Source organism: Pollachius pollachius (assembly GCF_949987615.1).
Source record: "Pollachius pollachius genome assembly, chromosome: 2".
NCBI lineage: Eukaryota > Metazoa > Chordata > Actinopteri > Gadiformes > Gadidae > Pollachius > Pollachius pollachius.
Window position 1 is genome coordinate 5,948,777 of NC_136935.1, and position 27,500 is coordinate 5,976,276.

The window sequence follows — 27,500 nt, forward strand, 5'->3', positions numbered from 1 at the left end:
CACGCATTGCACCCATTGCTAATTGCGCATGACCGTAATCATCCACAAGGCGTGGCAGACCCATTGCTAAATCTAGCCAGCCAGGCACATGTTTTGTATTATTTCGGTTGGATGATTTCAAAATCTAGGTTACTCTTGCCTACCCTACCTTTGATAGACTCACCATAAACGTGTACTCATTTAGAAATGCATTAAAAAAGAGAATTATTCATTTATTAATGACAACTTTCATCCAAAGTCAAAGTGGGATGCATTCCAATAACCACCGGGTCGGTGAGTCTGCCCAAGGAATGCCCTGTGGCTGGGAGTGGAACACGTTGCATCCACAACCTGCTTCTAACAGACACACACCCCCACCTGTCCTACCTTCTCTGTGACCCTGGTGTTAAAGTAGCATGAACAATCGTTTACTACTTCTTACGGCACCGACAATCCAAAAACCCAGTCGTTAGTTTGTTATGTACGCTCAATCAAAAAAACCCTGGTTATTTCCCAGAGACATTTGACCGAGGGAACCGGGAGGCTCGGAGGCGGGACTTATTCTTCAGAGGTCTATGCACCCCCCCCCCCCCTCCAATCACTGACCTGTAGATACTGGGCTCCTGCAGGTCCAGCGTCTCACTGATGTAGTCGCGCAGGATGAAGGGGAACACGGGGTACTGCATGAGGTCGTTGAAGGAGCGCCCGGCGTGCTTGTTGAGGTGCGTCAGGTACTCGAAGTTGGAGATCTGACCCGAGCCCCACAGCTGGGTCAGCGCGCTGATGTTGCCGTGCTCCAGCATGTTGGGAAGGTCAGAGGCCAGGATGTTGTGGTACACGTCGTCGCGGAACTGGAGGGTTAAAAAAACGTAACGTGTGTTTACCCTGATTTAGTGTTATCATGTTTGAGACGTCCGCGATCGACACAAGAGAGTAGCGTTGCTGACATCGCTCTTTTGCCAGTAGAGCGATGTGTGAGTGAGTGAGTGAGTGAGTGAGTGAGTGAGTGAGTGAGTGAGTGAGTGAGTGAGTGAGTGAGTGAGTGAGTGAGTGAGTGAGTGAGTGAGTGAGTGAGTGAGTGAGTGAGTGAGTGAGCGAGCGAGCGAGCGAGCGAGTGAGCGAGCGAGCGAGCGTGTGAGTGAGAGAAGAATTGAGATTAATTGTTTAAAGACTTCAAAAAGGCACGGACAAATCCATTGTGCGATAGACGTGGCAAATCACAGTCCAGAAAACCGTTCGCACATCAAAGGGGTTCCAAGATGGAGCCGCCGCCAATAGAACCGCAATAAACACCCCCCCCCCCCCAGGATACACTCCCCAGGCACTGTGAGAGACGAGAGAAGCCCCTGACCTTGGTGGTGTCAAAGGCCAGCAGCAGGGTGCGCCCGTTGGTGAGGAAGATCTCCACGGCGTTGTCCCGGAGCTGCCACCAGCGCTTGTGCACCTCCTTGATCTCCTCATAGGTCCAGGAGAAGGAGGCGGCCTCCAGCTCGGAATGAGGGCTCTGTCCACACACACAAACACACACACACGCATGCACACGCACACACACACACACAGGCGCACACACGCAGATATGCAGACACACACACACACACACACAGGCACACACAGAAGGCACACATCAGCACAAGCACGGCACTCAGAGAGGTCAGTCGGGGACAGTTCCCCCCGCCAATGCATCATCTACCTCCCTAGGGTGGTGCACCCTCCCTCACCCCCTCACTCCCTCCCTCCCTCACCCCCTCTCTCCCCTGGCGTTACCTGGCTGTCGTGTGCATCCGCGGCGTTGTCCTCCACAAAGTACATCCCTGACTTCCCTGGAATACAAAAGGGAAAGGTCAGTGAGCCACTCGACTGCAAAGCCTTTCGCAGTGGGAGCATCAGCGGTGGCCGTGTGTGGCTGTGATTGTTGTTGCTGTTGCAATACAAAGGGAGGGAGAAAAAGCACAGGAAATGAGTGGGAAACACAATGCTGGAGTCTGGGGTGAATGACTAGAAACTGTTGTTATTGTTGTTGCTAGCGACTGAAGCTATTACAATTTCAGGAGGCCTGTCTCTGTGTGTGTGTGTGTGTTTGTGTTTGTGTATGTGTGTGTGTGTGTGTGTGTGTGTGTGTTTGTTTGTGTGTGAGTGTGCGGAAATGTGTTTGTGTGGAAATGCGTATGTGTGTGTGTGTGTGTGTGTGTGTGTGTGTGTGTGTGTGTGTGTGTGTGTGTGTGTGTGTGTGTGTGTGTGTGTGTGTGTTACCCAGGAGCAGCTCGCCTGCTGTCTCTACGGAGGGAGCGACGCTGATGCATCTCCTGGTGAACCTGAGAGACAAACACATGCAGCCCAAGCACCTCAGTCAGGTCTCCCTCGATTCAACTCAATCCAGCTTTATTCGTATCGCGCCTAATCACAGTTACAGTCTCAGAGGGCTTAGCAGGGAGTATATTTAGGACACCCCCCTAACCCCAGTCCCCCAGAAGGCAAGAAAAAACTTAATTAGCAAGGAAGAGATCTTGAGAAAGAACGCAGATAGCTTCCACCACCAACAGAGCCTCCTGCCCTGCCCCCCCACACACCGGTGCTTCCCTCCCAGTGTGGTGCTGCTCTGGGAGGCCGTGTACCTGATGGGTTCGCTGGTGGCCTTGTCCTTCACGGTGGACGAGAAGGACGAGTGGGTGTTGTCCTCAAACAGGAAGGACAGCGGCTGCTTGGCCGCGTCTAGAGAATAACAAAACAGAACTGTAGGCCCAGCAGGAACTCCTGGGCTCCCTGCCCGTACCAGGACCGCAGAGTCGCTCACCGGCTTCCGCAAAAGACTAAACTCACTTGTTAAGAGTTCACCTAGACTCTGCATAGCCCCTCCACCTTACCCCCTCTCCCCCCTTAAGCACTTGTTGTATGCTGTACATCCTTGCACTGACAAATAGTGCTTACCAATGTGTAGCGTCTTATCCTAGCGTTCTTTGTTGTATACGGGGAATGGGTTAACCAAGCGGTTGTTAGTGCTCGGCACTTGTCTCTATGAACATCCTTACCGTACCGACAGCGATATGTTGTTTCTCTTCTTCTGACAAATCTACTTGTATTGCAAGTCGCTTTAGATAAAAGCGTCTGCTAAATGCCCTAAATGTAAATGTAACTGTAAATAGGTTAAGAAGACCGGCTTGGGCCCAGGGAGACGTGACGGACCCCCACAGAGGCCCCCCCCCCCCCCCCCCCGCCCCCCATCGGCGGGCGCGGCGTCCCACTCACCCTCGGCCTTGCGCCGGTCCTTCAACAGGTACTTGTTGGGGATGGTGAGGTAGCAGCGCTGCAGCCGCCGCCGCTCGCGGTTGGGGCCCTCGGTGGGGTCCAGCTGCCAGGAGGTGGGGTAGGACCCCGGGTCGTACCACACCGCCCTGGGACCGACGGACGGAAGGCGGGGGGGGAATGCAGGGGGAGGGTGTTGACAACGTGAAGGAGAATCCAACGGAAACACTCGGGGAGGTTCCCAAACGCTAAACAATGACGGAACTCGACGTAGCCCCACATTTGAAACAGATTGCGTTTACCATGAGTTCTACACAATGTGCAAAGGCACAATAAAGTCATTCAAGGAGAAATGGATTTTAGTGCTCGTTAGGGTGGGGTGGTGCAATTTTGAGAAACAGCCAGAGTAGGCTCGATTTTGAGCATCAAAGTCAGATGTATTAGACCCGACCCGACCCGACCCACCAGCACACAGTGGCAGTGACACAGTGTCTACAGACCCAGGAGGTCTTAGAGCCGACCTGACCCGACCCACCAGTACCCAGTAGGGCTGCTCGATTATGGGAAAAATAATAATCGACGATTATTTTGGTCGATATTGAAATCACGATTATTCAAACGACTATTTTTGAGTTTGACGACATGTTGTATTGATTCAGCATTTCTCTCCCAAAAAAAACGTTGTAACTGAGAACCTTGAAATTTCGCCTTAAAAAATACACAAAATGGTCAAAAAAGAAAATGTTCCAATCTAAAATAATATAAAGATATGTATCCAGCTGTTCTGCCCTTTCTATAAAACATAAAGTTAAAAATACATACATCTTTTTTATTTTAAATCGAAAAACTCGATTATGTTCATTTTGTGATCGTTTGACACTAAGATCGAAATCGAGATCAAAATTTGATTAATCGCCCAGCCCTAGTACCCAGTAGCGCCTACAGACAGTGTGCCTACAGACAGTGCGCCTACAGACAGTGCGTTTACAGACAGTGCGCCTACAGACAGTGTGCCTACAGACAGTCTACACACAGTGCGTCTACAGACAGTGCGCCTACAGACAGTGTGCCTACAGACAGTCTACAGACAGTGCGTCTACAGACAGTGCGCCTACAGACAGTGCGTCTACAGACAGTGCGCCTACAGACAGTGCGTCTACAGACAGTGCGTCTACAGACACTGCGTCTACAGACAGTGCGTCTACAGACAGTGCGTCTACAGACAGTGCGTCTACAGACAGTGCGCCTACAGACAGTGCGTCTACAGACAGTGCGTCTACAGACAGTGCGTCTACAGACAGTGCGCCTACAGACAGTGTGCCTACAGACAGTCTACAGACAGTGCGTCTACAGACAGTGCGCCTACAGACAGTGCGTCTACAGACAGTGCGCCTACAGACAGTGCGCCTACAGACAGTGTGCCTACAGACAGTCTACAGACAGTGCGCCTACACACAGTGCGTCTACAGACAGTGCGCCTACAGACAGTGTGCCTACAGACAGTCTACAGACAGTGCGTCTACAGACAGTGCGCCTACAGACAGTGCGTCTACAGACAGTGCGCCTACAGACAGTGCGCCTACAGACAGTGCGCCTACAGACAGTCTACAGACAGTGCGCCTACACACAGTGCGTCTACACACAGTGCGTCTACAGACAGTGCGCCTACAGACAGTGCGTCTACAGACAGTGCGCCTACAGACAGTGTGCCTACAGACAGTGCGTCTACAGACAGTGCGTCTACAGACAGTGCGCCTACAGACAGTGTGCCTACAGACAGTGTGCCTACAGACAGTGTGCCTACAGACAGTGCGTCTACAGACAGTGTGCCTACAGACAGTGTGCCTACAGACAGTGCGTCTACAGACAGTCTACAGACAGTGTGCCTACAGACAGTCTACAGACAGTGCGCCTACAGACAGTGCGTCTACAGACAGTGTGCCTACAGACAGTGTGTCTACAGACAGTGCGTCTACAGACAGTGCGCCTACAGACAGTGTGTCTACAGACAGTCTACAGACAGTGTGCCTACAGACAGTCTACAGACAGTGTGCCTACAGACAGTGTGCCTACAGACAGTCTACAGACAGTGCGTCTACAGACAGTGCGTCTACAGACAGTGTGCCTACAGACAGTGTGTCTACAGACAGTGCGTCTACAGACAGTGCGCCTACAGACAGTGTGCCTACAGACAGTCTACAGACAGTGTGCCTACAGACAGTCTACAGACAGTGCGTCTACAGACAGTGTGCCTACAGACAGTGTGCCTACAGACAGCCTACAGACAGTGCGCCTACAGACAGTGCGTCTACAGACAGTGTGTCTACAGACAGTCTACAGACAGTGTGCCTACAGACAGTCTACAGACAGTGTGCCTACAGACAGTCTACAGACAGTGTGCCTACAGACAGTCTACAGACAGTGTGTCTACAGACAGTCTACAGACAGTGTGCCTACAGACAGTCTACAGACAGTGTGCCTACAGACAGTCTACAGACAGTGTGTCTACAGACAGTCTACAGACAGTGTGCCTACAGACAGTCTACAGACAGTGTGCCTACAGACAGTCTACAGACAGTGTGCCTACAGACAGTCTACAGACAGTGTGCCTACAGACAGTCTACAGACAGTGTGCCTACAGACAGTGTGCCTACAGACAGTCTACAGACAGTGCGTCTACAGACAGTGCGTCTACAGACAGTGTGCCTACAGACAGTGTGTCTACAGACAGTGCGTCTACAGACAGTGCGCCTACAGACAGTGTGCCTACAGACAGTCTACAGACAGTGTGCCTACAGACAGTCTACAGACAGTGCGTCTACAGACAGTGTGCCTACAGACAGTGTGCCTACAGACAGCCTACAGACAGTGCGCCTACAGACAGTGCGTCTACAGACAGTGTGTCTACAGACAGTCTACAGACAGTGTGCCTACAGACAGTCTACAGACAGTGTGCCTACAGACAGTCTACAGACAGTGTGCCTACAGACAGTCTACAGACAGTGCGTCTACAGACAGTCTACAGACAGTGTGCCTACAGACAGTCTACAGACAGTGTGCCTACAGACAGTCTACAGACAGTGTGTCTACAGACAGTCTACAGACAGTCTACAGACAGTGTGCCTACAGACAGTGTGCCTACAGACAGTGTGCCTACAGACAGTCTACAGACAGTGTGCCTACAGACAGTCTACAGACAGTGTGCCTACAGACAGCGGCTCACCGGTCGTGCGTGTGCTGCTGCACCAGCTCCTGCCAGCGTCGGCTGGCGCTGAGGTTGGTCTTGTAGAGGCTGCGGATGTGCAGGATCACCTTCTTCCTCTCCATGCCCTGCCTGAGCGACACGCTCTGGGTGATGTCCGCCGCGATCTTGGAGATGTCGCGGGACTTGCCGTCCAGCCTCTGGATGAGACTGAGCAGGGGAGAAGAGACGTGGGGTGATGTGACCGGGCCTGATCAGTAGGTGCCACCCTCCCTCTGGAACTCCCTCCCCGACCACATCCACACTCCCTTCATTTAACAGGCCCTCAAAAACCACCCTTTTTTTGGCTCATACTCCTTCCCTGGCCTGGCTATTACCAGACCAAGCTCAATCGTAGATCGCACGTTGGTCTGGGGAAGCCGCTGTCATTTTTCTTCGGCACAAGACGCGTGATCGACGGGCCTGGCTCAACTGACTCTGCACGCGGTCGGCTGCTTGCCGTCGCTTCCCTGTCGTCATTGTGTTAAACCAGCCAATAGCGCGCCAAGGGGAAAAGCCAGCTTGGTGATTGGCTCCCGCAAAAGCGTATCGAAAGCAGAAAGAAATGGATTGCTCTTCTCCAGACCCTCGAGCGGGGCGAACTCAATTGGCCGGAGGAATGGGCGGTTTTACCCAGGCACCTCCTTCCCCTCTCTCGCCTTCCTCCTCTTTAATCTTTATACTAATAAACGTTATTATTAAATGATTTTATTCTGTAAAGCGCCTTTGACTATGTAGAAAAGCGAATATAAATCGAATGTGTTAGTGTAATGGTTATTATGGTACATTAAGGATGGAGGAAGGAGCTGCTCTTGGTTGAGTGGAGCGCAGGTCTTAAAACGGGGGAGGCGATAATCAGGAGATAACGTAATAAAGTTCTTCCTCACCTTTTCTGAGTGTTGGACATTTTCTTCTCCCACGCCAGTCTGCTGGTTTTCTCGTCCGCCTCGTATTTCAACTTCTCCTAGATGAGCCCAACAGAGATTTAGTGCTTTGTGGTTCGTAGAAAAATGCACAACAAATGAACGCAAAACAACCCATCTATATGAGGATAAAGATGAGTCATACAAAAATAAGAATCAATGTTAAAGCTAAGTCAGCTTGGCTTCTCAAGTGACTTTCAGAGTACAACTTTGTCCATATATATGGAGATATTTGTCTATATCTATATTTGTCTTTATCTACAGTATGTCTATATCTATCTATCTATCCACCTGTATCTGTATCTCTCTCTCTCTCTCTCTCTCTCTCTCTCTCTCTCTCTCTCTCTCTCTCTCTCTCGATATATACCCCATTCTACCCGGTCAGCGTCCCTGTCCCTTCTGGTATTATATATCTATCTCTATACCCCCTTCTACCCGGTCAGCGTCCCTGTCCCTTCTGGTATTATATATCTCCCTATAAACCCCCTTCTACCCGGTCAGTGGCCCTCGCCCCCCCTGGTACCTCCTTGATGGCCTTGAGGAGGTCTGGTTTGTGGGGTGCGCTGGGCGGGATGCAGCGGTGGCCACACAGCTTCAGGGAGGTCATGAAGATAGCGGCCGCGTTCTGCTCCTCGCGGCTCAGGCCTTCCTTGTGGTCGTGGAGCAGCTCGTGGAGCGAGAGAGCCAGCTTGGGCCCGTGCTGCAGAGGGGAGGGGGTGAGGCGGGAGGAGGGAGCGAGGGGGAGAGGGAGGGAGGGGGGAGAAGAAAAAGAGATGGGGAGATATAAGAAGAGAAAGAGTGAGAGGGGAAGAGTGAGTGAGTAAGTAAGTGAGAGTGATAGAGAGAGTGAGCAAGCAAGGGAGATAGAGTCAGACCAATAGTGAGAGTGAAACGAAGAAAAAGAGATGTGTTGACATACATGGAGAGAAAGTGTGAGAGGGAAAGAGTGATTGAGTGAGTAAGTGGGTGAGAGAGTAAGAAAGCGAGAGAGCGAGAGAGAGAAAGACAGATAGAGCGAGACAAAGAGAGAGCAAGTGAGAGAGAGAGAGAGAGAGAGAGAGAAATAGTGAGAGGGGGAGAAAAAGTGAGAGGGGAGATATAGGTAGAGAGAAACAGAAAGAAATAGATCGAGAGTAATTAGGGAGAGTGGTAGGCAAAAAAGGGATTTATGTCATGTTGCATTGTGGCCAGTCATATAAGGGAGAGAAAAGAGCGGTGTGGTCGACCCAGGAGACCCAGCATCCACATCCGGCCTGTCCATCTGTGCGTCACCATTTCACAGACTCAGCATAAAGACGCCTCATGGGTCATCCCAATGCTGAGAGCGGTCCTGTCATTTCAACCCATTCCCTCTCAGAGAGGGCAAATCATTTCCCATTTTAGACACTGGCCTGATACGTACGTGTGTCGTGTCTACTCTGTGTCGTGTCTACTCGGTGTTTGTGTGTGTGTCGTGTCTACTCTGTGTGTGTGTGTGTGTGTCGTGTCCACTCTGTGTCGTGTCTACTCTGCGTCGTGTCTACTGTGTGTGTGTGTGTGTGTGTGTGTCGTGTCTACTCTCTATCGTGTCTACTTTCTCTGTGTGTGTGTGCGTGCGTGCGTGTTACATTAAAAAACAACTTCAATCAGTCCCTCCGGAAAAACGTGATTATGCGATCGCATAATTCAACGCATAATCAGCCAAAGTCCGCATATTCATGTGGGGGCCGCATTTTTTCAAATATGCCGCACTTTCACCGCATAAATTGCAGATTTCCGCGCAAAATATGCGGGGCTTGCATGATTTCATAATCCCCGCATTTTTCTTGCAAAAAATCACATATATCTTAGCAGAAAGTTGAAAAATGTTGCGTTTACTTCACACAAGAGCAGCCATTTCCCCCTGTTGCCATGGGAACGTTATGAAGTGACGTAGTTACGCGACGTGAATGTCTTCGAAAAGCTGCATTTTTCGCAAGTTCCTGCATTTTTTCTTAAGTTCCCGCAATTTTTGCAAGTTCCCGCAATTTCATCGCATAGAATTGCATAAATATGCCGCATATTTCATCACATTCTTTAAGAAAACGTGCCGCATAATCAAGGATTTTTGGCCGCAACAATCACAAAAAAACGCTGCATTTTTCTGGAGCGACTGTTCAATCTACAACCTGGACGTTATATTTTCCATCTAAACCTCCACATTTGAGCTCCCGCCTAAAGCCGCCCTCCAGCCCCTGGGCTTTGGAGAGGGAAACCCCGGGTCTCCGGTCCCGCTCACCTCCAGGCCGGGGCTGAGGCTCTCCCTCAGGATGTCTCCGTGCCGCGGGTCGAACACGAAGTCCAGCGCCTCCTTGCGGTCGGCGAGGGGCTGGGCGGGGCTGAGGGTGTGCACCAGCAGGCGGCCGATCTGGACCCGGAACGTGTCCCGGCTGGACCACAGGATCCGGCGCCACTGCTGGTGGGGCGCCCCGCCGCGGCCCGTACTGCCCTGGGGGGGGGGGGGGAGAGGGCCAGGTCAGAACATACACGTTAATGCACAGGCACGCGCACACACACACACACACACACACAAACACGCAAAATATATACGCACTCAATCATCCAGACACGCACACAAAGTAGACGCCCAAACACACACACATATGCACGCGCAAGGAGGTAAGAAAAACATTTGTGCTAGGAGGGAGTTATCCCGATCATAACCAACATTACGAACAGATGGCAAACATCCTTTTGTAGAAACAGTTTCAAAATGATTTGAAAAACAGCGTACATGTACAATAGATGACAGATTACAGCTGTCTTCCATTTACAAAAGGAACAGACAGCAGAGCTCTGCATCTTTGCTCCAAACTATTCCGGGGGACTGTCGGGATTCCGGCCCAGGACCTTGGGAAGCTAAACACAAGTGGGGGCCCTACCAGGCTGAGTTTGATCCCCTCCATCATCAGTCGCAGGATGTCCCTCTGGAAGCTCTTCTTGCTGGCGGGCGGGAGGGGGAAGGGGACGGGGGAGGCCGGCACAGAGGAAGACGAGGAGCAGCCTTCGTCGTGCCCGGGGTCGGACGGGTCGGGCGTGGACAGCAGGTGGTCCGGTGTCTCGGGGAAGTTCAGCAGCTGGTAGAAGTCCTGGCTCATGTCTGGACCAGGATGAGAGGAGAGGGGGGGGGGGGCGGGAAACCCAATTAGACCAACAAAACCGAAACAAAACCCGATCCCGGCTGTTTCTACGACATTCAAGACTCACTTGTTCAGAGTTCATCTGGACTCTGCATAGCCTTACCCCCCCACCCCCCTCCACACTCCTCTTATGCACTTATTGTATGTCGTACGCCCTGGCACTTAATGTACACACTTATTGTATGTTTGTATGTCATTGCACTTCAAAATAGTACTTACATTGTGCTTTGTTGTATACGAGGAATGGGTTAACCCAGCAATTGTTAGTGCTTGGCACTTGGTTATATGAACATTCTTTCTGTGCCAACAGCGATATATTGTTGTTTCTCTTTCTTCTAAAAATGTACTTATTGTAAGCCGCTTTGGATAAAAGCGTCTGCCAAATACAGGTGTCTTCCATTTACAAAAAGAACAGACAGCAGATCGTTGCTCCAAACAATTTGTGGGTACATTCAATGTCAAATGTGAATGTATGTAACTTTGTCCGGGCCGGCGTGGCTACCGTGGTAGATGAGCCTGTTGACGGCCAGGACCACCAGCCTCTGCAGCCGCTGGACGAACTCCGTCTCGCTGGCGCGGATCGGGTTCTCCTGGCTCATGCGCCGCTGCATCATCTGGCTGAGCTCGTCGCTCGCCACCGACCGCATCCGCATCAGGAGCGAGTCCGACTGCACCATGGAGAAGCGGCGCCGGCCTGGACCGTCTGGACCGGGGGGGAGGGAGAGGTGGTCAGTGTTATGGGGTGGACATACATTTGATTCACGCGTGATCGCGAGCGTGTTCGTTTGAATCACGCGTGATCTCGGGTGTGTTCGTTTGCATCACTCGCAATCTCGAGCACGTTAATCTGAATCATGTGCGATCTCGGGCATGTGTCGCTGAGTCAGCACGCCACACGGCATGCAGCGCGTGCGGTTTAGTTTTCCTCGCTCTCTCACAGGTTCACAGAACGGTCACGCAACCGAATATCTCATCAATAACTCATCCATTAGTCAGCAGGCTGGGAAGAGGAGAAAGAAAGCCTGGCTCGCCAAAATGGCATCCGTGCAAGAATCTGGTCCCCGTTAGTTTGGTGAGCTCTCAGAGTAAACACGCATCATCACACACGACACACGACACAAACACACACAGGGTGCACCAGTAACGCATTGAATGCAATGTACCAGGCAAGGTTACTCCTCGGTCAAGGACCAGGGTGAAGGTGAGTTCCACGGCAACAACAACAACACAACAACAACAACAAACATGTCCCCCCGGTCGGAGGGGATATGTTATCTGGGGGGGGGTTACGTAGGCGGTACGGAGGCGGCACCGTTGCCCCGGGCTACCTGAGTCAGGAGGATGGAACATGAAGGACGAGGTGGTGGTGGGGGAGGAGGAAAGGGGGGAATCCTGGGCCAGGAAGCTGAAGGGGGGGGACAGGGGGATCTGGCCGTAGGAGCAGTAGTGCTGCCGGGGGGGGCGTGGGATTATGGAGTCTCTCATGGCCATCGAACCTTCGGGCCGGGGACGGGGGAGGGGCATGGAGACACAGACGGGTGAGCAAGGCATCGTGGGAACACGAGGCAATAACACAACAAGGAAGAGGTCAGAGCAATGCATCATGGGAAAACGAGACAATCACAATGAAGAACAGGTCACAGGTATAATGTACTGAGCAATGCATCAAGGGAATACGAGGCAATGACACAACAAGGAAGAAGTCACGGGTACACAGAGCAATGCATCATGGGAATACGAGGCAATAACACAACAAGGAAGAGGTTACAGGTATACGGAGCAATGCATCATGGGAAAACGAGACAATTACAATGAAGAACAGGTCACAGGTATAATGTACTGAGCAATGCATCAAGGGAATACGAGGCAATAACACAACAAGGAAGAAGTCACAGGTATACGGAGCAATGCATCATGGGAATACGAGGCAATACCACAACAAAGAACCGCTCACTGGTACACTGAGCATAGAGTAAGGCGTGGGGATTTGCGTGTTCCTTGCGTTCACTCACCACTGATGCTCTTTCGCTTGGGGTGGATGGCCTGGTGCGGGGAGCTGGGCAGGTTCATGGAGCTGCTCAGCTTCTGGGGGTCCTGGTTGGCGGTGGTCCTGATGAACTCTATCGCCGACTGCAGCACCCGGAACTGGAGAGCCACGGCCATCTCTGCAGGGAAACCGTTGAAAGGGGGAAAGGGGGTTGGCTTAGGTCAGGAGGTAGAGCGGGTTGACTTGTAACCGGAAGGTTGCCAGTTCGACCCACGGTTCGTTCTAGTTGAGTGTCGGGTTGTCGCTGAGCAAGACATTTCTAACCCTAACTGCTCCTGACGAGCTGGCGTCGCCTTGCATGGCTGACAGTGCTGTGAATGTGTGAACGTGTGAATGGGTAAATTTGAGGCAATATTTGTAACTAGCTTTGAGTGGCCACTTGTTAGAAAAGCGCTAAATAAATGCAGTGAGTCCATTTACCATTCATCTACTGCTCTCGTACTATTGTTTCAGGGGATAAGTCTGGCAGCTGACCGATGATTCTAAACTTTCTATTCAGCGGCCAACAGGACGCGACGAGGTCTACAAACCTCATCACACAATGTGGTTTTCATTGTCCGTACTACACACCCTACACGTTCCCCTCGATACAATCAAGCTCACTTGAAGTTACGATACAGTCGCGTGATAGCTTCAACACGGCCCTAATGTGTCCCCCTGCCCGACGTAGCTTCCCCTGCCAGAGAGACCGGCGCGGACCCCCCCCCCCCCGGAGCCCCTGGCCCTTACCCTGAGTGCGGCGCATCTTGCTGGTCTGCATGAAGCCCAGCAGGGTGATGAGGTCCTCGATGATGCGGAAGTACTGGGAGCCGGAGGAGCTGCAGGAATGGATGGTCACGGCCACCAGAAGCTGCTGGATGTCGCACACCAGCAGCTTGTAGTCGTTGAGGGGAATCCTGGGGCGGGGTCAAAGGTCAGGGGGAGGTTAAGACAGGGGGGGTTCAGAGGGCGACTGACTTAGGTTGGGTCGCTGCGTGTGAAAGGGAAGCAGGTTGTAGATTTAAGGCTGAATTATGCCACATTAGACAATTACAGCTAGCTATAGGGTTGGCTTAGCTCAGGAGGTAAAGCGGGTTGACTTGTAACCGGAAGGTTGCTAGTTAGATCCCTGGCTCCTTCTAGTGTGGAGCTGTCCCTGAGCAAGACCACTGACCCTCACTGCTCCTGACTAGCTGGTTGTCGCCTTGCATGGCGACTCCACTATTGCTGTGTGCGAGTCGCTTTGGATAATAGCATCTTAGGGCATTTACGTAAATATCATAGTACACAAGTAAAAGATCGGTCTTAGTACTACAATTACTACTAGTTAGGCTGACGTCAAAGCCTCAAGCATTCAAGTGAAACCAAGTAATCAGTAGGAATATGCCTATGGTAAAACATGTCACAGTGGCTCATCTGAAACCCATCGTTGACACAGCTTTAATCAAAGCCTTTTCGAGGGCCCAAATGGACCTTGGCCCTGTTTAAACAAGATAAATATTTACCTTGTACAACCGCTTATGAATTTCAATTGTATCTCGATACAACAATGACGTGTTGACACAAAAGGCCCACTGCGCTCACAACCACACACACAGGTTTCAGGTTTGTACCAGATCCTCGTTTTTGCATCTCCGAGAACGGACGGAATTGAACCGAAGGGAAGTGTACCAGTTCACACTGGTTTGGATAAAGCCGCAAATCATGTTAAATAATGGTTGAGGTCTAGGATTTTTTGAATTGTAAGAAAAGAAGGAAAAGTACGTTGACGTTTACGATATATTTGTATACGACGCCTGCTTGCTTTCTATTGGCTGACGACCGGTGACTTATGAGTTCCTGCGAGAGATTCTCTCTATATAACACACTTATTCTCGTGTATCCAGATCAAACATAGCGACCACTTCCAGCAGAAGGGTTGTACATGAGTCGTACATCTCACGTATAACCCGGTTCCGCCTGTTTAAGCAGAGGAAACATCTCTTGTTGCGTCGCAATCGTTTTCAATTAGCCGATTCGCAGCGAGACTGAACACACACGCGGGCCCTGGAGCCTGTAGGGGCCGGGCGTACCCGGTCTCCATGCCGTTGAGGGTGGACAGCGTGTTGAAGAGCACGTAGAGGAGGCCGTGGTCCAGCAGGATGTCGGCCAGCTTGGGGCAGGCGTTCAGCAGCTGCAGCAGCATGCACAGCAGGTTGTGCAGCAGGGAGTTCTCGTACAGGGAGTTCTCGATCAGCCCCAGCATGGGGATGATGCACCGCTTCCTGAAGGGGGAGATGCCCTCCATCTCCTCCAGGTCCAGGCTGGGGACAGATGACACAACACAATTAGCTCAAAGAAAGGGTTAGGCGATGTCGCTGCACGTTCATATCTGTCTATCTGTCTGTCTATCTGTCTATATTGATATACTGTATAAATCTATATAGATAGATATAGATATCTATCTATCTATCTATCTATCTATCTATCTATCTATCTATCTATCTATCTATCTATCTATCTATCTATCTATCTATCTATCTATAGATAGATATATGGGTATATATAGATAGATAGGTAGCCTTTTTTTGTAGAATACAAAATTTGATTCTCTAAACTATTGGAATAGTTTAGAGAATGAATTATGACAGAAATGTATGCCTTATACTTTGACTTTCTGGTTTGTCCATGCTTTTTTCATTTTATGTTTCCTCCATGTATAAACAAAGTCGAATCAAGTGTAAAGAATATAATAAATGGGGGCAGGATCGTCAAACTTCGTCAAAATCGAGCATTCAAATCCCAATCCGAAAGTTTCAGGAATCCAACTCCAACCTCTAAAGTCTGCCTACAGCAGGCGGCCTCGAGCAAAGGGCTGCTGAACGACATCCTGCATCTAGATCCAAACCGTCTGCTAAACAACCCAAGATCAACACCCCTGATGAATCAACCCATCGGTTGTTAGCGTGTATGCGGTGCGTGGCTCCGACTCACTCCTCCTCCAGGCTCACGGGCCGGCTGAACAGCATCTCCAGGAAGCACTCCAGCAGACCCTGGCTGCCCTGGTGCAGGTACAGCTGGTTGGCCAGCAGGGAGAAGCCGTGGTTCTTCAGGAACTTCTCCTTCTGCTCCTTGGAGGCTCTGCTGAAGTACGCGTCCAGCAGCTGCAGATAGGGAAACAGTGGTTAGGTTCAACGAGGGGTGAGACACACACACACACACACACACACACACACACACACACACACACAGGCGGGCCTGGTGGAATCACTGAATTACTGCATTTATGAATGACTAAGTAGGATAAAAGAGATTGCTTCATATTATTTTTACCATTTATTATTTAGAGGTTTTTATCCATGGTGACTTGCATTGGCTTCAGATGCACGCTATTAAGGAGCAGGTAGAGGTTCAAGACTCAAGGATACCTGAGGGGGGGGGGGGGTTCAAACCCAATATCTCACATGGAGCAAGCGATATTAGGTTGGATCCTCCCCACCCCATCACCTCCTGCCAAGACACCTCTGTTTACCATCCTCTCCACTGCCCTTAACTCACCCCCTGCATGTTAGTACCGCTGAGCACCAGATTCCTTTCCACCCTCCTCCCGTATCATGTTGCTTTCCTAATTTCCTGTCACAGCACTGGTCTAGCACGCGATCGCTCCAGGGGATATTGTCCTGTTCGGAGCCTCCAGCTCCTCATAATCATTCGTTTTGCTCTCTCTGCCTGCTCCCATTGATTGATAACACGCTTGTCAACACAAGCCCCGCCACGCAAAAACTTCACCGTTCAAGACAGAACGCGAAGGATATCAGGAACACTAGCGCGCCGCTCCTTGTCTGTCTCGATTTAATTGACGCATTCCCCGGCCGAAGTTTTGCCATTTCGTTCGTCCGCTCCAACTCGCCGGAGCCAGGGGAGCACGCCGGCGTTGCGTCAGAGCTCAGCGTGGGGCTGGAGGGGCTGGGGGGCGTACCTTCATGACCCCCTGCTGGATGAGGGGAGAGGGGTGGTTGACCAGCACGATGAGAGCCTCGGGCTGGATCAGCTTGTCCATCACCTCCTCCAGCATGAGGTCGGGCAGCAGCAGGAGCAGGCCCCGCAGGAGGTCGTAGAGCCCGCAGCAGATCAGCACCAGGCAGTCCTCCGTGGTGGACCTGGTCGGCACACACATACACGCACACACACACACGCACACACACACACACACACACACACAGCACAATGCACGCAGGCTCGCATGGACACACACACAGCACAACGCGTGCACACAAAGCACAACGCGCACAAAGCACAACGCGTCAGAGCGCACACATACACGCACACACAAACACACACACACACACACACACGTAACACTTCTAAGATGTCGGTGAACACTCAACAACATGATAGATGACTCAACCACCCACAGCCCCTCACAGGCTGTCGCAGGTCAGATCAATCTCAGCTAATGCTTGAAACATGAATCCAGTGTAGAATACAAATCTGCACACGGAGGTGCAGCCGGATCTCACTGAGACGCCCGGTCCCTGAATTAAGCTAGCCTTTCACAACAGGCTGCCAGTGACTACTTCAAACCAACCGCAGATGCATGGCAATAAAAGCCAATTTGTCCTCATCTGGGGGGGTAAATAATTCAGCGAGGGCGTGGCCGACCCCTATCACGAGTCATACCAGGACATGACCCGGAAACCTCGCCCAAACCCGCGTGAGACAAGGAGCGAGACAACACCGCCCGGCGTGGTCATGGGCGTGGCTCACCTGTCGTCCACCTCCAACTTGCTGTGCATCCTCTCGTACCCGGGGGAGTAGGTGTAGCTCTCCCAGTCCTCGGGCAGCGAGCCGCGCTCGGCGGCGGCCCCAGCGGCGGCGGGCCAGCGGCCCGCGGCCAGCGAGCCGTTGGCGGCGGCAGCGGGGAAGGCCAGGCCCAGGCTGGCCAGGTTGCTGTGGCTCCGCTGGAAGGACTGGATGCCCTTCAGGCTGTCGGGCCGCCGCGGCGCCTCCTCGCCCGGCCAGTCGAAGCGGTCCTCCGACTCGGCGCCGTCCACGCTGCCCTCCGGCAGGCTGTCCAGCTCCTCGTCAGGGTCCTCCTCCACGCTGATGGAGGGCGGGCGGGGGGAGGGCGGGTTGGGGGAGGCAGCGCGCCCGTCCCCCCCGGACTCCCGCGACTCGCAGATGGTCTTGGCCGAGTCGCAGCTGCTGAGGAGCAGCTCGCCGCCGCCGCCGCCGCCGCCGCCGCCGCCGCCTCTCTTCAGGGTCTCCGTGCTGCCCGGAGCCCCCTGTGAGGGCGGGGCCCCGCCGGCCCCCTCGCCAGGGGGGGGGGCCGGGCTAGGGGCCCTCCGGGGACTGGCGGCGGGGGAGGTGTGCGGGGACGGCGTCAGACTGGGGGGCCGCAGGAAGTGGTCGTCTGTGGAGGGCTCGGAGGAAGAGGCCGCCGGCTGGCCTGGAGACGAGGTCACGAGGACGAAGCAGACAGACAGACAGACGGCAGACATCAATACTGGAGAGCCAGTCGTCTGCAACAGGCAGAGTCTCCGGCTCCTTTAGGGGGAGCCGAGAGGGACGACTGAGGAGACTGATGACTGTGGTTAAGACCTAATCTGAGATCTTAATCAGAGGAAGACATCACGCTTGGAGTCATGCCCAACACACACACGCACGCACACGCACACACACACGCACACACACCACGAGAGTAAACCCTGTCCTACAATCCTTAAATTACACAGGGGGGTCTTTAAGGACACAGTCCTCCAGGAACTCTGAGCCCCCCTCGCAGAGGGGAATCCAGGACAAGTATCTAACAAAACTGATCTTCACAGAGAACAGCATCGGTTGCTTTACCGAATCAATATTCTATTTATATCATCAGCATTTCAAAATAGTCCGGTTTGGACTTCTGTTCTTTTATTTTTAACTGCCGTTTGATATGCGTGAATGCTCCGTTAGGACTGCTAATGTAATGACAATAAAGGACTAATTCGATTCTATTCCATCTCTTCTAAACTACAGATCTAATCCTCCTGGGATCCTTCGGGGGTCTTCAGGGCCGTGGTGTCGGGCGGTGCGGTGGAGGCCCTACCTTCTGGGTGGAGGTCCGGGAACACGGTGGGGGAGAGGGAGAAGACAGAGCTGCTGGCCGACTTCACCCCGCTGTGGGAGTGTCTCAGGTACATGATAGACTGCACCTTCTCCCGGTACAGCTTACCGTCTGAGGACACACACACACACACACACACACACACACACACACGGATAAGCCCACCCGCGCAACCACATACAGAGACAGGCACGCATGAGCACGCACAAAAAACACACACGGGCACCCACATGCGCGCACCCACACACACACCGACATGCGCGCACCCACACAGACATGCGCACGCACACACACATGCACAAACACGCAGCCAAACGCAAAAACACACACACACATGCCCAAACACACACAAACACACACACACACACACTAAAGCTATCAGAAATAAGGCTTATTGATATCTGGGATGGCGGGGGGGGGGAGTGTGATGACCTCACGACCTCGCCGGTGACCTCACCGATGTGCAGGGAGAAGTAGAAGCTGGTGGGGGTGTGGCACACGTAGGTGTTGGTGGGCGGGTGCACGGCCAGCAGGAAGTTGTAGACCAGCTTGAGCAGGTCCAGATCGGGGGGGGAGCCCAGCACCTCCTGGATGATCTTGACGAAGGAGAGGCACACCTCCTGGGGGATGGCGGTGAGGTACTGGTCCCGGTTCTCCTGGGGGAGGAGCAGAACACACACACACACACACACACGTCGTCGTGGGTTACAGGACTCACCGCAGGGGGGCGGCTGAACGGCAGCGCCTCATCAGAGGATACTTTGTGTGCAATGCGAGCACCCCTGCGAGCGTGGGATTACTATTGATTTAAAACCCTTGTCGGTCCACAAGCTTGATAAGAGAGAATAAACATGACAGTCCTGCCTGGGTGCTTATTATCTTTCATCTTTATTCATTGGAAATTATTATTATTAATGATGTGTTGATTATGTCATCTTCGCACGTCCTTAAGTAGTGGAGGACGATTATTAAAGAGAGCAGCAACAAAAAAAAAATTGAGATCAGTGTTTTTTTGTGTTCTGCCAACATGACCAAAACACAGTTGCACAGTCTCCAGATAAAGGCTGATGATTTACTAGACATTGCCTCAACCTCAGTGTAAACAATGTACAATGAACTCCGTTTCCCAGAGTGCATCTCACCTGTAGGACCTGGCAGGTGAGCAGGAAGCGGTGCACCACCTGTGCCTTAAGGAACTGTCGGATGTTGAAGACCTGCTGCGGGTGGTGCACCCGGATCAGGATCTCCAGGGCAGCTAGCAGGGTCTCCCACACGCCCGCCTGTCACCCACACACACAGCACAGACCCCCGGGTCAATAACAGCTCAGACCCCCGGGTCAGTCACCCACACACACAGCAAAGACCCGCGGGTCAGTCACCCACACACACAGCACAGACCCGCGGGTCAGTCACCCACACACACAGCACAGACCCCGGTCAATCACAGCACACACACAGCAAAGACCCCCGGACAATCACAGCACACACACAGCAAAGACCCCCGGTCAGTCACAGAACAGACCCCCGGTCATTCACACCACAGACCCCCAGGTCAGTCAACCGCTTCATATTTTGGCACGCAATAATCAATATATTTACCATCAGTGTGTTCCTCCTTTGTTACTTTTGTGTTTCTACGTCATTCGGCATTGTAACTGCGCCTCATCAGGGGAATGATAAACCCTGACAACAACAGAGCTCTGGCTGTGGCCTACCTCCGCCTTGGCCCAGATCTTCCAGTCCAGCAGGACCTCCGAGAGCAGCTGAATGTCCTGCACCACGGCGGTGGACTCGGTGTCCAGGCGGAACTGCCCATCCTCCCCCAGGGAGAGGACGGGCCCACTGCAGCAGCCATCCAGCAGGGTCTGAAACCAACGCACACGTCAACCACCGAGGAGGACGCCCGCATGGAGACCCCCCATTGGACCCCTGACCCTCCCTGGAAGGAGGGATCCCCCACTCGACGTTCCTCCTCAAGATTTCCTCCTTGCTAATCAAAGGTTGCATCAGCGATGCTAGGCCGAAACATAAATGATCCCATTCGTCTGATCTTACCGCACGATCCGCTAGCTGCCCGCCCCATGAGCAGGCCGTCTCTGTAGGCAGCCTATGCCCCGAGATTGTACACAAAAACAAATAGTACTACCAACCTCTCAAAACCAAAATAAATAGTATTCCAACCAATCACCGACAAGGGGTGGGTGTTTTGGGGTTTTGCACTGCGTTTATGATCGTTTTTACTGGATCCACGAAACACGGAAGGGAGGGGCGAGCTGGCTCTGTTTGTTTGGGATCTCGCTTTAAATACCAACAGAAGTGACGTCACCCAACATCGATACAACCTTTAAGGGAGTTTTTTTCTTGCCCTCTGGGGGGCTAGGGTCAGGGGGGTGACATAAATATATGGCCCTATGAGACTGCACCTGTGATTAAGGGGTATACAAATAAAATTGAATACATTGAATTGGGATTCAGCGGCTGTATCTCACTGTACCCAGGACTGCTCGAACACATCACTGAAACAGATTAGAGTCCAGCGATGCTGCATCCGTTCCAGAAATAGACTCATTGACGTGTGTGTTGTAATGTTGCCTTAAATCTGTGATGAGGTTGGGGAGGAATCAATACGGTCGCTAAGACAGCTCAGCGGAGACGTCATAACTCTGGGCAGAGCAGGGACTGGTTATGCCCCCCCGAGCCAGCAGGTCAGTATTGATCAGGGCAGGCTGCTAGTTAAGTTAGTTGAGTTACGTCGGTGCTAAATCCCTGTCGTCTCCCGCCTTGTCCTTGTAAGTAATGTTACAGTCCAGTTTATCCCTCTAGTAAACTGTGTTACACTCTTTATAAAAACAGACACGTTTTAGACATGTGCCGGAACCTTCATGCCTGAACCAGTGATCCAGCTAAAGCAATACTTAAAAATGCATGTCTAACAGAAATGTGATCACTTTATAAAAAGTCAATATATTTACAGCTAAATGGCAAATAACTGCAGTTGCAATAAGTGCGTTTCTGTGTTAGCAGCAATGATTTCTCTGGTCTTGCACAGGGAATCTAGCATTTCTAGCCCTCTCTGCCCCACAGAGGGCGCAGAGTGAGCAAGCAATGAGACCTACTTTCAACATGTGGTATCCCACGATGCACTTGGCTTTGATGAGGACCTGGTGGATCATGGAGTATCCGTGGCAACAGTCCATCTCGTGGATGCGGTGCTGGTTGTACTTTGCCAGAGAGAGCAGCACCTTCAACGCCAGTGCCTGAGTCTGCTCGCAGTCACTCAGCTCTACGGACTGCATGGTCACACACACACACAGACACACACACACACAGGTTATATTTCCATAATTTGTGCTATTTTGTTTTGTGGTTAAAGTTATTTCCTCCGTATTGATAGTCACAATGTGTAAAAGTTCCACTAGCTCTTAGCTCAAAATGACATGGACTTATCTGTAGTCAACAAGGATCCACATGCATTTCAATATTGATCAATAAAACATCAATAACACCACGTCCTACAACTGACCATACCTCTCTCTTTAATTACAAGAATCTTAAAATTGAAGAGAAGAAAACCCCTCCCACTCACGCCACCCAGCCCGTCTTCAAACAGTGTCACAGCCAGGTAGAGTGGACAGAACACTGTTATGGAGCTTTATGTACTCTAACAGTCTCCCGCCTACTGACTGGGACGAGCTCCATCGTACACACTGCGACTCCAACACGCCCCCGTCCTGCGTGAATCGTACCTGGGCGAAGAGGAAGACGAAGGTAGCCGTGCCTCCGATCTTGTGCAGTACGTTCTGCAGGCCCTGGGGCTCGATGGGCTGCAGGGCTCGCAGCGCCGGGGGCTCCAGCGTGGAGCTCTGCACCTCCTTGGAGCTGAAGGGCCGCTGGGTGACCACCGTCTTGGCCTGGCCCTTCAGCCTGATCACCGGCTCGTAGATGGTGTACACCCGTGGACTGCTGGGGGTGTAAACCACCGCCAGGCTCTCCTGTACGAGACACAGACACACACGGTGAGTTGAGGCGCGGTTAGGCCATGAAGAGGGGGGGGGGGGGGGGGTGATGGATGGTATAGCTGGAGGGAGTCATAGCTGAAGAGCGATGAGCTGAGGCAAAGGGCGGACCGGAATGATGGAGTGTGTTTGGGAAGGAACCCGAAAAAGCCTTGCTCTCCAAATCCACCTTTTTTTGGAATGCCGTGATATATAACGAACAAATGGGTAATTAAACATTTAGTTTAAAATTAGAAAAGTACCGGAATGATGGAGCACTGTTTGGAAAATGTTTCTATATCCACCTAGGTGGACTTGGCAAACCACCGTGAAACATAAAGAACCAATGGGAAATGGAACATCTGGTTTTTAAAATAAGGAACTACTCACGACGAGTGCCGAGGTGTCCACTTCCTTGCTCTTCATCAGTAGCTCTCGGACGTGGTCGCACTTCAGGCCCTCCTGTGTCACGTACTTGGAGAATGTCCCGCTGGGCTTGCCGTACTTGCAGGGCATGATGGAGGTGAGGTCGGGCCCGCTGGCGTACAGGTAGAAGGCCTCTTCAGAGCCGATCCTCGAACCTGGAGAACGGTATGACAAAGTACGTGTTATTGCTTTAACTGGTATGCTGAAAACTATTATCAAGCTCAAGGCCTGAGGTGTTAGTACTTATCTGAGGTAATATCTGAGCTATTCCTCTTCTGTATTCTTATTAAGACACCAATACAAAAATCGAACTTATAAACATGTATTTGAAACAATATTATTTATGTGATAGCACAAGTGAAACTAACACACGTTTAAAAAAGTGCACCTACAGTACAACAGGAGCCCTGTTTGCCACCAGGGTGTACAAAGGAGTGAGCATGAAATACATTTCTTAAGAGGATGAGAGCAGATGGTGCTTTGGAGGTATTTACACACATCACCCTGAGAGGGGGATTACAAGGGAAGGGTGGATTAGACCCCCACCCACCAGCAACACAACCCCCCATGCACACCTCCCCCCCACCCCTAGGGCCCAGCGCAGAGACTAGAGACTCCCACCCAGGCTGAGACAACCCCTCCCCAGGGGACCTGCTTATCCTCCACCATCCCCCCCCCCCCCCCCCCCGAGTGGCACCCCCACCGGCACCACCGGCACGGCGCCCCCCCCAACGCACCGTTGAAGAGCAGCACGGTGCCCAGGTTCCAGCGGACCCCCAGCCGGAGCAGCTCTTCCGAGGAGAGCAGGCTGTGGCCCAGCATGCAGAAGGTCTTGTTGCTGTCCGAGGACAGGCTGGACTTCCTGGGGAGCGTGTAGTCCAGGGACACGTCAGCCTTCCTGCAGGCAGCAAGGGGAGTTCACAACACGTTGAGGTCGCTTGCCTTTGATTCGTTCTGTGCGCTTCAAACGAGCGTTTTGGTATATTGTTGCTTGAAACGACGTCTTACTTAGTTTGGTTAGAAAAGTTCAGGAATGGATATAATCAGGACCAGGGTTCAATGCAATCCAATAAAAATACAAAAGCAGTGCTAAGGAAAACAAAATGCTAAAGTAGATGCGAAAGTAAAGACCATCAGAATAAACAGGACAAACAGCATAAACATGGGTGATAATAATGGGTGGTTGGCAGTGTGCAGTAGTATGTGCCGAGAGCGTCTCCTCACCTGATCCCACACACCCAGACCACCATGCGGCCCTGGATGTTCTTCTTGCCCTCGGGCTGCTGGCTGTAGGTCAGACCCAGGTGCTGCCAGTGGCCCGGGGTCAACAGGCCCGGCCCCGACTCCGCCTGGGCCAACAGCCCGGCCTTGATCTCGTCGTTGGGGTCGATGCAGATCCTGGAGGACCGGGGTTATGGGTGGGTTTTAGGTTCAAGAATGCATTGAGAGCCAAGACTGTTGAAGCCATTGGAAGAGGCTTCATTTCTGTGTTACGAGTCACATTGAGAAATACACTGTGGAAGTGAAGAGATCAAACTCAGCCACCCAAGTATTAAACACATTCTAGTGAGGTCTGAACAAACACTGTGGCTACCTCTAATGCAAGCCATGGGCTCATCTTTGTGATGAGTTCAGTTCAGCCTCGGTTTCGACTTACATTTAAAAGGGGTGATATTATGCCACCAGGTGTGAGTGTGATCAACCATTACAAGCCTTTTCAAATCTGCCTTTTCCTGTGTGACGTCACAAGTGGGAGTGTCCAACTAGATGTGTGACGGAGAGATAGGCAACATTTGCTATGGTCCAATGGGTAGGCTGGTGGACTGATCCATCAAGCATACATCAAGCATATAGGTGGACAAGCCCAGTAGTGATGTCACAAGTGGGCGTGTCCTTCAAGCATACATCTAGGTGGACACGCCCACTAGTGATGTCACTAAAACACAGGAAAAGGCAGATCTTCAAACGGCTTATAATGGCTAATCCCACTCACACACGCCGGCACAACATCACCCCTTTAAAACACACTTCTGGCCATGTTCCTGTATTCATTGCAGTCTTCAGTCAACAATTTTTACAGAAAACAAATCCCCAAAAGATTTCGGGCACTCACCTGAACGTCAGCGACCCCGTGCAGAAGTCCGCCCACACCTGAAGCATCAGAGCCTTGGAGCCCATGGACAGAACGTGGACCAGGCCCTCGTCCAGTGCTCTCTGGCCCGCCGGAGAGCTGCCGCGGTGGGCCTCGGGCGCCGGCGCCTGCCCCGCGGCAGCTAGGTGGTGGTTAAGAGTAAGAAGCCGTCAAAAACCGATGCAGAGCAAAAAAACAAAAACGCAAAATACTTTACTCATCGCTTGCGGGAATTCAGTGCAATCCGATCTCACAGCGGTTCCACTGCTTGTCTCACCTTTGTCCTCCGCCTCCGCCTCCGTCAGCCTCAGCCACATGGAGGCGCTGAAGCCACTGGCCATGTGGGGCCAGCAGTTCTGCCCCACTAGGGGCAGGTGGAGTGGGGCGGCGTGCCAGGGGGAGGATCGCAGGTGGCCGGTCCTGGGCTCGGCGTCGCCGTCCCTGCGGGGAGACAGCTTGCCCTTCCAAAGCAGCCCCACGCCCTTGCCCCCCCCGCCGGCGGTGCCGTTCTGCCGGGGGCCCGGGGAGGCCCCTGCGGTGGTAGGGGCCCCCAGGACGATGGGGAAGGAGAGGAAGTGAAGGGGCTCCAGGTCCATGTTGGCCTCCACGATCTGCAGGATTCCCTTCAGTAAGATGTCCTGGGGGAGGGAACAACAACAATACATTGCATTTGAACAAGGGTGCCCAATACGCCGACTGGTCGATCGTAAGGGTAGTGCAGGAAGATTGAGTCAAATTCCCAAAAATATATACGTGTATTTTAGAAAAATATATATATATATAAAAAAATGAATAATGACCCATCAATATGGCATTTACCAGTTGATTGACGATTAGAATATCATGCTGTGGTCTCATGCACACGCGGCATGATTGTGTGAGTGAGTGTGTGTGTGGCTGTGCGCGCGTGCGAGCGGGTGCAGCAAGCATGCCCGGTGACTTCTGGGGCCTCATTAGCAGACCGGTGTCAGAATGCAGAAGGGCCCTCTAATAGAAGCTCAGATGTCATGTGATAACTCACTCCACAGCGGGCAGAAACCACACAGCACTTTTCTCGATAAAACACTCACATTGTTTCCTACAGTCCGTCGTTTCAGGCGACAACTACTAACAAGGAAGAGCGTTGAGGGTAAACACAGGAGTTCACAATGTGGACCTTTTAGTCATAAAGGCCCCGGTTTCACTTTCCAATTAACAGGTGGCAGTCACCCGCTACATCCCACTGGGTGTTGGTACATGGGTGATAATTGGGAATGGATTTGGTGGAGTCCCAGAGGGCGAGGGTGTTGATGACTGGGCTACAACAAGCCAGGGAGAATACAGCGCGCATCGTGCATATACATCCACAGCTGGAAACACAGATCACGGACTAAACCCAAGGAACGGGTTAACCTAGAAATTGTTAGTGCTCGGCACTTTGTTCTACGAACATCCTTACTGTACCGACAGCAACATGTTGTGGTTTCCCATTGTTCTGACAATTGTACTTATCGAAGTCGCTTTGGATAAAAGCGCCTGCTAAATGCCCTGAGTGCAAATGTAAATGGATTTAATTATTTTTTTTTTCCGTTTTCGTGCGAATAAGTAAAATGGTGCAGTTTGTGATGAGGCTTGAGACTTACGATGGGAGCGGTCTTCTCCAGGAAGAGGCGGACGAGCAGTGCCAGCTCGTCGGCTGTAATGCGCTGGCTCACCATGGCAACCAGCAGCTCAACCAGCACAACCTGGCAATCTGGATAAAGGCATAAGGAGAAGATTACAGACATCGCGTCGCTTAAATGCTACAGCGAGAAGACCAACAAAACCACAGGGCGCAGCCACACCAGCAACATGGGGACCCCCGGTTTGATGTGAAGTGCCGTGTTGCAGGGAGTCAAAAATAACACGCATCTTTTGAAGAGGAACGAAAATGTGAATAAAATGTGATAAAAAGTGCATAAAATAATGGCGGTTGAAATTGCGAATAACGTAAAAATATTGGAGAGGGAATTCGAAAACGTTTAACTACAATTAAAACTACGATAAACACCAGTGCCAACCACAACGACAAACCTTTGAAGGAGGGATCCGTTTGGGTGAGGACCTTGTGGAAGCCAGACAGAATGGTCTTGACTCCCTTCTGTAAGGGAGCAGAAACACAAGAGAGAGTCAGAGAACAGGATGGCCTAGAGATGGAGAACAGCAGAAAAACACAGAGAGGAGCAGAGGGAGGAGGAGGAGGAGGAGGAGGAGGAGGAGGAGAGGAAGGAGGAGGAGAGTGAGGAGAGGGAGGAGAGGAAGGAGTAGGTGGATTAAG

General features: G+C 52.0%; 1 protein-coding gene across 1 annotated transcript in view; it reads right to left on the bottom strand.

Moving 5' to 3' along the window:
• Nucleotides 1-27,500, bottom strand: part of lyst (lysosomal trafficking regulator) — a 68,207-nt gene that overhangs the window by 14,771 nt on the left and 25,936 nt on the right. Inside the window, exons 10-40 of the mRNA XM_079730187.1 lie at nt 27,257-27,323; nt 26,827-26,936; nt 25,482-25,842; nt 25,187-25,346; nt 24,298-24,471; nt 23,811-23,971; nt 23,038-23,228; nt 22,399-22,644; nt 21,769-21,942; nt 20,368-20,517; nt 19,795-19,932; nt 19,110-19,308; nt 18,635-18,763; nt 17,314-17,995; nt 16,526-16,706; nt 15,541-15,710; nt 14,640-14,870; nt 13,318-13,484; nt 12,554-12,706; nt 11,044-11,244; nt 10,284-10,501; nt 9,641-9,850; nt 7,907-8,083; nt 7,348-7,424; nt 6,443-6,631; nt 3,223-3,368; nt 2,592-2,688; nt 2,230-2,291; nt 1,744-1,799; nt 1,331-1,483; nt 586-830 (exon numbers count right to left, since the gene is read on the bottom strand). Coding sequence (XP_079586313.1) covers nt 586-830; nt 1,331-1,483; nt 1,744-1,799; nt 2,230-2,291; nt 2,592-2,688; nt 3,223-3,368; nt 6,443-6,631; nt 7,348-7,424; nt 7,907-8,083; nt 9,641-9,850; nt 10,284-10,501; nt 11,044-11,244; nt 12,554-12,706; nt 13,318-13,484; nt 14,640-14,870; nt 15,541-15,710; nt 16,526-16,706; nt 17,314-17,995; nt 18,635-18,763; nt 19,110-19,308; nt 19,795-19,932; nt 20,368-20,517; nt 21,769-21,942; nt 22,399-22,644; nt 23,038-23,228; nt 23,811-23,971; nt 24,298-24,471; nt 25,187-25,346; nt 25,482-25,842; nt 26,827-26,936; nt 27,257-27,323 — 5,675 coding nt within the window. The remainder of the gene's footprint in view (nt 1-585; nt 831-1,330; nt 1,484-1,743; nt 1,800-2,229; nt 2,292-2,591; nt 2,689-3,222; nt 3,369-6,442; nt 6,632-7,347; nt 7,425-7,906; nt 8,084-9,640; nt 9,851-10,283; nt 10,502-11,043; nt 11,245-12,553; nt 12,707-13,317; nt 13,485-14,639; nt 14,871-15,540; nt 15,711-16,525; nt 16,707-17,313; nt 17,996-18,634; nt 18,764-19,109; nt 19,309-19,794; nt 19,933-20,367; nt 20,518-21,768; nt 21,943-22,398; nt 22,645-23,037; nt 23,229-23,810; nt 23,972-24,297; nt 24,472-25,186; nt 25,347-25,481; nt 25,843-26,826; nt 26,937-27,256; nt 27,324-27,500) is intronic.